This window comes from Bison bison, unplaced genomic scaffold, assembly GCF_000754665.1.
Source record: "Bison bison bison isolate TAMUID 2011002044 unplaced genomic scaffold, Bison_UMD1.0 scf7180017864167, whole genome shotgun sequence".
Classification (NCBI taxonomy): domain Eukaryota; kingdom Metazoa; phylum Chordata; class Mammalia; order Artiodactyla; family Bovidae; genus Bison; species Bison bison.
Genome location: NW_011494739.1, coordinates 5,122,799 through 5,132,017, shown reverse-complemented (window position 1 = coordinate 5,132,017; position 9,219 = coordinate 5,122,799). Strand labels below are relative to the sequence as shown.

General features: G+C 48.4%; 1 protein-coding gene across 1 annotated transcript in view; it reads right to left on the bottom strand.

Annotated features, from left to right (window-relative positions):
- Positions 1–6: 6 nt before the first annotated feature.
- Positions 7–9,219, bottom strand: part of NELFCD (negative elongation factor complex member C/D) — a 10,794-nt gene continuing 1,581 nt past the window's right edge. Inside the window, exons 2-15 of the mRNA XM_010841849.1 lie at positions 7,222–7,334; positions 6,889–6,998; positions 5,410–5,519; positions 4,921–5,028; positions 4,275–4,427; positions 3,936–4,066; positions 3,143–3,308; positions 2,722–2,856; positions 2,176–2,315; positions 1,412–1,526; positions 993–1,088; positions 779–919; positions 395–524; positions 7–306 (exon numbers count right to left, since the gene is read on the bottom strand). Coding sequence (XP_010840151.1) covers positions 272–306; positions 395–524; positions 779–919; positions 993–1,088; positions 1,412–1,526; positions 2,176–2,315; positions 2,722–2,856; positions 3,143–3,308; positions 3,936–4,066; positions 4,275–4,427; positions 4,921–5,028; positions 5,410–5,519; positions 6,889–6,998; positions 7,222–7,334 — 1,683 coding nt within the window. The 3' untranslated portion in view covers positions 7–271. The remainder of the gene's footprint in view (positions 307–394; positions 525–778; positions 920–992; positions 1,089–1,411; positions 1,527–2,175; positions 2,316–2,721; positions 2,857–3,142; positions 3,309–3,935; positions 4,067–4,274; positions 4,428–4,920; positions 5,029–5,409; positions 5,520–6,888; positions 6,999–7,221; positions 7,335–9,219) is intronic.

Here is a 9,219-nt window from a genome sequence, read left to right as displayed (position 1 = left end):
TAAGGGGTCTTGGGAGCCCAGTCCACTACCAGGGGAAGTGACTACTGTAGACGGGATCCAGGGGGCAGTCCTGGACTTACAAGGAGAGGGCCCACTCCCAAGTTTTCCCCTTACACTGCTAACATTTTCCTTTACACAGAAATCCTTCACCTCCTCCCATCAGAGCCCATTTCCCAGACGCTGACGGGGCCTCTTCAACAACGGCTTCTGCAAAGGGTTATTCCACAGGGGTCTCCCGGAGGGGCCGGCTCCACTCTGGGGATGCTCTGAGTCAGTTCACCAGGATGAAGTTAGACTTGCAGTGAGCTGTAAGAACAGAAGGGACCTGGGTTAGAAACAAGAGGGAAATGACGACATGAAAACTGCAGCCCAGAGATGCTCACGCCAGCCTTACCTATGAACTCCGTCACGGGGTCATGTTCACCTTCGGTTTTAATGGTGCCAGCAATGCTATCGTTTTCCAGGATGGGGAGGAAAAGCTGCACGAAGTCAGAGGTGTAGGGGGGCGCGATGACATCCAGCACCTGTGGGAGCACAGCCTGTGAGCTGGTCAGAGGGCAGCAGCGTGGAGGGACCCCACCCGTCCCCACGCCCACCCCTTCTTCCTGGAGGCCATCCCAACTCCAACATGAAGACGGGCAGGGCTCATAAAGGTCTAACAGCTCCTGCAGATAGGAGGTGCCTGACAGACCAGTATCCACATCACTGTCATCACCGTGACCATTGCTGGGTGCAAGGTGACAACATCAAGCCCAGAGAGCACTGCCAGGGCACTGACCTCGGTCACAAAGTGGCGAATGAGGGAAATGTCAGTGTCCAGCTTCTCCAGACACTTGCGGATGTAACTGACCACGGGAAGCACGTAGCCCCGGCTCAGCAGGTGCACCATCCTGTCCAGGAGGGTCTTCTTCAACTCAAGCTGCGGGTGTGGGGTGACAAGTTTGAGAAGGGCCGTCTCCCCACTGCCCAGCTCACCCTAGGCCACCACTCACCTGCTCCATCACGTCCAGCTGCGAGTGCTCTGTCTCAAAGAGCTTCACCAGCAGCTGCAGGACCTGGGGGTGCAGGAGCTGATGGCAAGTGCTGATCTAGAGAGGCCAGAGGGAGCCACCCTGAGCCACACGGCTGCGGCTCCGGGCTCCCCATAGGCCTCAGGGAAGCGCCACCAAACACAACTCGTGGCGGAAAACAGTGGTTCCTGGGGCCAGTCAACTTCTGTCCCGTTCCTCATCCTCTCAGGAACACTTGATAGAAACTGAGAAGTCTACAGAGTTAACGAAACTAATTCCTTAAATGGAAACTCCTCATTTGGAGTAGAAATAACTAGCTTTGAAAAGACTGTCCTCTGAAGGCAGGGAAGACACGTGGGAGGGGAGGACGCAGAGCTCTGCGAGCGCCTCGCAGCCCCTACCTCATCCAGCAGCGCCAGGTGCACTGGCGTGTGGTCAGTCTGCAGCTGGAAGTACCTCGGCTCCGACACAGTCCAGTCCACCCACTTCAGCACCCCCATGGCCACCACTGGAAACCTACGGGGAAACAAGGCAGGATGCAAACACCGAAACCAAACACCTCAGTCTAGCCTATCACTTCACTCTTCGACATGCTCTGCCAGGGAAACGCCATAAGTGCAAACAGGCTGATGAGAGTGGGGCACCAGAACCCGAAACCCATGCTCTACTGACTTTAGACCAACGTTGCTGGTTTAGAAGAAGAAAGCCATTAATGCAGCACTCTGAGAGCTTGGTGGACTGGGCTGAAGCAAGCTCTTAGTCTCTAGTACAAATTAACAGACAAAAATTCACATGCCTAAGAGGACAGCTGTGCGTAAGCTTTCCTAGTGAGTGCTCACAGAACTGGCATAACACACATCTATCCAGGCAAAATTCTGTTGGTCTAACTTTTACTTTGAATAGACCCTCTTCTTCAAAGCAACTTTTAAATTCTGGTTGGTATTCCTTCTTCTTAGTCTAATTTGTGAACAGATTTCTGGCAGGTAAATATCTGAAAATTACTCATACTGCTAAAACAAAATTCTCTCTATATATTTACAGAAGAGAAAACAAATTAAATGAATAAGTACCTCTGAATCTTTTGTGATATATTTTGAGCTGTTAATATGAAAATTCAAACCAGCTCCTCCCCAGATAATTACATCTAGAACCTTCATCTGCTCACCGGATGCACTGATAAAGGGTGCTCAGCTCAGCCACGAGCTCCGACGCCCCCTTGTTCTCGTTGCAACACAGGTTGTGAACAGTCTCAACAGCTTTTGACGTGGACTTCAGCTCGTCTTTATTGATGCTGACACGCTTGTTCTGAAAACACAGCAAGCTGGTGAATCCTGATGGCATCCGTGTCCTTGAAGTCAGGGTAACCCAGCCTCCACCCTTCCCTCTGCAAACCCCTGTTTCTGAAGTCAAGTGTCCCTGTCACACAGCGAACACACACTGCAGACCAGGGGGACCTGTGTCTGTCAGTGTCCTAGGAAATCAGTTTCATTTCTTTAGTCACACTTCAGATTACAGTTTGAATTAGTATCATAGATGCGATGCACATTTCCTTAAGACACTGAGCACGTTGGCTATTTTATGCAGAAACACCAGAAAAGACATTTCAGACAGTAGTTGGGCCTGTGACTCTACAGCCAAAATTCACACATAACACCAAACAGAGGTGGTTCATGTCTCCCTAAAGCCCGTGCGCTCTCAGCATAGACACTACCTTCTTCCAGGTCTCCACCACGCTCGCTGCATATGCCAAAATGTGGATATACTTGTGCTTGTGGTCCTGGTTGATCCTGGCCCCGGGTTTAAAGAGTGACTGCATGAACAGGTCCAGGAAGGCGGGTACCCGGATCTGAAAAGAAACACAACTCAGTGAAAACGAAAGCAGGAACGAGATGGGGGTGAGTCCACACACGCCCACGCAGGAGTGCCAGCTCAGGTCCTTCGCTGAGAGTGCTCCAGGGGGCTTGAGGACCGAGGACGTGATAAGCACCAGGCAAAGGACAGGAACATCTCAACAGGCACGTGCACTCCCTAACTTGAAAAGAACTAAGAGGAGCACCAACGTTCCAAAAGAATATTCTTCCAGTTGGCATTGAGGGTGTCCCACCTTATGGTTAAAATGAAAGGCCACTCACGAGTTCAACAGGGGGCGGGTCCATGCTCGTAAACATCTTGAACAGGACTGTGATGTCGGCCGGGTTCAGGGCTCCCTTGGACAGCATGGCCCCAAGGGCCTGGCACGCCCGGGGGTAGGAGGCAGCTGTGCCCAGTGCCAGTGTGATTTGACTGGCGTCGTGGCCTCTTGATGAAACAATATCACATATCCCGTCATCGATAAGGTGGCTCCCTGCCCGGCCCTCTCCTACCTTCTCTCCCTCCCGCCTTTCACATTTATGCTTTGAATTGTTGGAATCTCTTTGTTTTTTCATATTTCTCTCGTCCACTGGTATTTTTTTACCTACTGACCCATGAAAACATTTGGAGCTAACTGGGAAAGAAGGATCCAGTGCAGCTTACGGGCTTCCTAAAAGGAACCATGCACTTTTCAGTATCTTAAGACTCCATGAGTAGAAAATAAAGCTAATTAGTAAAAATAAAATTTTATTAGCTAATAAAGCTAATCATTCTGTTCTGTAAAAGATGGACCACAACCTAACAAGCGGACCACTGAAGAACTGTTTCAAGACTACTGTCATCTGCTACTGATGAGTCCCAATATATTGGGAATAAATAAATTCATAAATACAGTGAATTAAACTGTAAGTAAATCCTTTACAAAATATTCATCAAAGCAAAACTTTAGAACGCAAGCTCTTTCCCAGCTCTACGGGTAAGAGGAAGTTATATCAAAACAGGAGGACCTAGGGTTTTCAGTTGTGGAAACAGGGCAATGGTGTGGGGTGAGAGAGCAGAGACACCACCTCTCACCTCTCCTGGGCGAAGCGCTGAACCTCTTGTGCAATCCTGCGCACAGCCGAGCCCCCCTGCTCCTCCTGAGCCAGCACAGACATCAGGGCCTGTGCAAACAGGTACGTGTGCTCCCCGTGGCACACCATCTTCTGCAGAATGGAGAGAAGAGCGTGTTTGGGCTTTGTGACCACAGCAACAGCAAAGGCAGATGGGAGTCAGATGCCAACAGTTCAGCACCTTCTGGGGAGGTGACCTCTGACCCAGACATTCTCCAGAGTAAAGAGCATTTTGCTTTTGAAAACACATGACCCCAAATGGCCTACTTCTAATCTGAGCCACATAAAGTAAAGAACTTACTGCAAACTCGGGGAGATTTTTTTCAAGGTTTTCTTCTCCTCCATCCAAAATGGTAGCTAGAGAAGTACGGAGCACTCTAGAAAACACCTCCAGCTGCTGGCAGGCTGTGGACACACTGGTGATCTCCCCTTGGTATCCTGCGTCAGAAATAAGCTACAACACGGAAATAAGAAGCCAAACACATGAGCCATGGTCACAGGTCCACAGGAAGGTGGATGATGGCGGGCTCTGGGGTGAGAAGGGATGTGCACTGGTTTTGCATTTCCAACTTTTACTCGGGTGCCCACTCCACCACTAACTAGGCTGGTAGCCCCAGCCAACTCTCCACCCCCAACCCGTGACACTTAATCTGTGAGACAGAGGAGACTGACCCGACATTCGTAAAGGCTCCTCTCAAACACATTGGGCTCTGTAACACATTCCTGCCAAACCCTAAAACACAGTCCATGTCGACCCCAAAATATACACATTCTGTGCTTTTCTTTCTCAACATTTAACAAGACTTACTAAAGTGAAACGATGTAGATCTTTACCAAAAAAGCACATAGGACCTTTTCAGAGGGAACAGACCACCAACCAACCAACTCAAAGTAACCCTCATTCATAAGTACCTTTATCTTTTCTCTGACTCCAGGATCCTTCCTACCTTAACAGTGAAGTTAAGCATCAAACAGTCTGGGTGGGCTTCAGCCAGCTTGTAAAAAAGGTCTCTCCAGGTGGTGTGTGCAATCATTTGTTCAAGCCAAGCAGGGGTCTGATAACAAACAAACAGCAAGGTAAGAGGCCTGGCTCTAGCTTAAGTGAAGATTACATTGTACCAACAATCACAGAGGAGTCCCTGGGCTCCTGGCTTCAGCTGTGGTATCCTGTGCAGGAGGAAGCAGGCCCAGGGCTGGTGAGGTCATATGGGGCTGAGTGGTAGAGCCAGGGGATGCCCTCCCACCTCCACCCCAACTTTAGACGCTCCAGCCTCTCGCGCCCCAAGCAGGGGCATTTAGCAGGCGATTCAGAAGCTGGGCCTCCCAGCCTGACTGCAGCCCCCAGCTCTCTCATGACTGGCAATGCCAGGTGCCGGTGGGCATGTGGAGCCAGCAACGTGCGCCAGGAGCCGGGGTAGAGGGGGGACGTTCCTCACCTCTCCTTCTTCAGTAAAGATAGAGTCTGCTTTGCGGGGGTCGAAATGTTTGATCAGTAAACTCTTCAGGTGATTTTCCACAGTCTCCTGAACCTGCACTGGCTCAACACCTGGAAGAGAATGAAAGCAACGAGATAGAGAATGGCTACTTCTCAGTTCATGTTACTTCAGAGAAAGTAGATCAAAAGTCCATGTGCAAATCATGTATTACAAAACTGCTTCTAACCATTTAGGATTTGGAGTTTCTTATTAAAATTAATATTACATGTATTTAACATATTGGTAAGACCCCAAAAGGAGACCAGGGCGAAACAGACACAGGTGCTCGTTTACGTGTAAAGCACGGTGACGTCTTCTGAGGTTGCAGGGAACAAGGACAGATTGCCAAAATAGGGAGGATGACAGAAGAACAGCCCCCACCACAGAACAGATGCCGGCCAAGAGGCCAGAACCATGACAGCAGCAAATTGACTTGCTTCTGGGCAGCACTTACCCCACAATATCATCCCTACTCAAAGGAGCCGATTTCCAGTAAGGCCCTACTTTGATCGTATTAGCTAAAAGCCATAATCATACCTGGTCCTCAATTACCCATCATCCACTGCTCGCTGTAACAGACTTCTTAAAAATGGTACACTGAACATACACCCTCTAATTCTCCAACATGGCAGGAAACAGCTCAATGAGAATTACATTCGCAAGCTCTCTGTAAACCTCAATTATTCAATCAAGCAAATGAAAATGGGTAAGAAGTTCAATTCTTACTTAGAGAAGTCTTTATTTATTTATTTATTTGTTGCACCGAATCTTAGTTGTAGCACATGACATCTTTTGTTGAGGCATGTGGGATCTAGTTCCTGGACCAAGGATTGAACCCAGGTCCTCTGCACTGGGAGCATGGAATCTTAGCCACTGGACCACCAGGGAAGTCCCTCTTACTTACAGAAGTCTTAAAACCAGAAAAACAAACAAAAGCTTTCCCATTTATCAGCATTATAATGATCCATATTTGCAGCAACATGGATGGGCCTAGAGACTTGTCTACTGAGTGAACTAAGTCAGAGAAAGACAAGTATCATATGATATAGCTTATATGAGGAATCAAAAAATAAATGATACAAATGAACTTATTTACAAAGCAGACTCACAGACTTGAGAGAATGGGAAGGGCGGGAGAAGGGACAGTTAGGGAGTTTGGGATCAACATGTACACACTGTTATATTTAAAATGGATAACCAACAAGGACCTACTGTACAGCACAGGGAACTCTGCTCAATATTATGTAACAACCTAAATGGGAAAAAATTTGAAAAAGAAAAGATACATGTATAGGTATAAGTAAATCTGCTGTACACCTGAAAACAAGAGAACATTGTTAATCAACTATACTCCAATATAAAATAAAGTTAAAAAAAAACTGATCCAATTGGAAAGATGGGGGTGGGGAACAGGCAGGCCCTAGGCCCCCCACAAAGCACCTGTCTGGATGAGCCACTCGGCCAGCAGGTTGACGGTCTGTGCCACAGCCGTGTAGTTCTCTGACAAGAGCTGGATAACGTTTTCTGGAGATCCTCCTGCCTGAAAATACCTAGAAAAGTGACAGACAAGCTGTGGCACTCGAATGGACGCAGAGGGCATGCGGACAGACAGCAACAGCGAGGAGGGAGGAGGAAGATGGGTTGTTCATGCTTTTAAAGTGGGGGCCCCTGGAAGCCCTCCACTCATGCATCATGTCCCTCTGACTTTACATGTCATCTCTGGGTCTCTTATGCAGCTTTCTCCTCCCAACGCAGCCAGACTTTCTCATGTACCTCTTCAGAGTGTTAAAGATGGAGGGCTCCATTATATAATCCCGGGTAGAAAACTTATGTAAGCACTCCTGCTGGACCTCGGCGTCATCTTCTCCCTCTCCATAGTCATCCTCCTGTGGTTGGCAGAAAGAGCCAGTTTACTTTTTCATTACCACAGACACCCTGAAATTTCACCTTAAGCCCATGTAACGCTATCCACGTCAAGCATTCCACATTTATCATTTCATTTAACTTTCAAGTAACAAGTGACCAAGAGAACGGAATTGAGAATCATAACCAAGTGGGCCTGCAGCATGACTCCACGCTTGCGTAACGTGTACGGGGGTCACAGAAGTTACTGCATCTCATGAGGACACCTTATCCAGTACCTGTTTCTCTTTTCCTGAACAAAGGTAAGAGCAGTGCCCTTGCCCACTGGGCTGCTGTGAGATCCCACGAGCTGATTTCTGGAAAAGCCATGCCTAGTACCTGACATTCAGTAAGAATTCAGCATATTTCAGCTACGATTACTGTCTCCACTATTACTCTCTCTTATGTGCCACGGAAAGCTTCCCAGCAAAGACTGATGAAGCGGTTCTGGAAGACACAACATCCATCTGCTGTTTGGACTCTAGTCCCCATTCTGCACAGAAGTTATTTTAGGCCAGTCACTGAATCTAAGGGCAAAGCAGGATGAGGATGTGGAGGCGATGGACTCAATGACCCCAAGGTCTGTCCAGCTTTAACACTGTTATACCAACAAGCAGATGCTCTTTGAACATTCACTCTGTACTGAGCACTGTACTTGTCACTAGGAAAATTATTGTAGTTTACAAACTAGTAGGAGAGACCAACCTCAGTGCAACTGACCCTTACACACTGCGGTAAGAGATGGGCCAGGGATCATTAAACTGGCTGGCTTTCTCTCCCTCCTCCACAGTCATGGTTAGACTGAACGTGAAATGAACATCTAGTCCACCCTCCATCGTGGGAGCCTAGTGGGGCCAGATCAGGATCGTGCTTCAAGTTCCCCAAAGTAAGCGTCCCCTCACTTTGGGGAGGCTTCCACCAGACAACTAAGCACACAGGCCTCCTTTCAGGTCCTGGAAAACAGAGCCCACCTTTGCACCCCTGCACCCTGGCTTCTATGTCTTCTTATGCCCCACCTGCCTCTTTCAAGGGAGAACTGTGTTTTAGGGTTTGGCAGGAACGTGTTACAGAGCCCAATGTGTTCTCAGAGAAGACTTTACAAATGTCTGGTCAGTCTCCTCTGTCTCACAGATTAAGTGTCACGGGTTGGGGGTGGGGAGTTGGCTGGGGCTACCAGCCTAGTTAGTGGTAAAGTGGGCATCTGAGTAAAAGTTTGAGACCCAAACCAGTGCATGTCCCTTCTCACCCCAGACCCCGCCGTCAGCCCCTGTCTGTGGGGTCTAGGCTTGGCTCTGCTATTCAAAACAGCATAAGCCCTCAGTTTATAAAATGAGGGCACTGACTAGACAGCCCTCAGACATGCCCCAGGTGTATCACTATGATTGGAAGCCTTAATGTGACAAATACTAGGGCATTTTGAACAAATGCTTGAACCACCCACCACTGAACTGACTGATACCCTACGTGTTTCTCTTCTGGATCACCTTGGTGGTCCAGCATCTGCTAGAGTGGTAATGGAGACAAAAGATGTAGGTGAGATCCCCTTCCTTCATGTATTACTTTCCTGACTATGGGCAGGACCAGGTCCTCCTGTCTCACTTTCTTCATTTACAAAATGAGCAGAGTAATACCCAACTCGGTATTTTGTCCGTGGAATGAGAAAATGCATGAAATCATCTGACCAGCCCAGATTTTAGGTTAGCTAAATCTGACTCTATCCTTCCACTCTAAGCCTCCAACACCATGGAATGAGCCAACACTCGAATCTTGGAGTGTCACTCCCTGCTCCAACTCTTGAACAAGTCATGCTTTTCAGCAGCTCTCAAAGGCCCTTTAGAACCCACTGCTTCCACCAGACATCTAAGCACA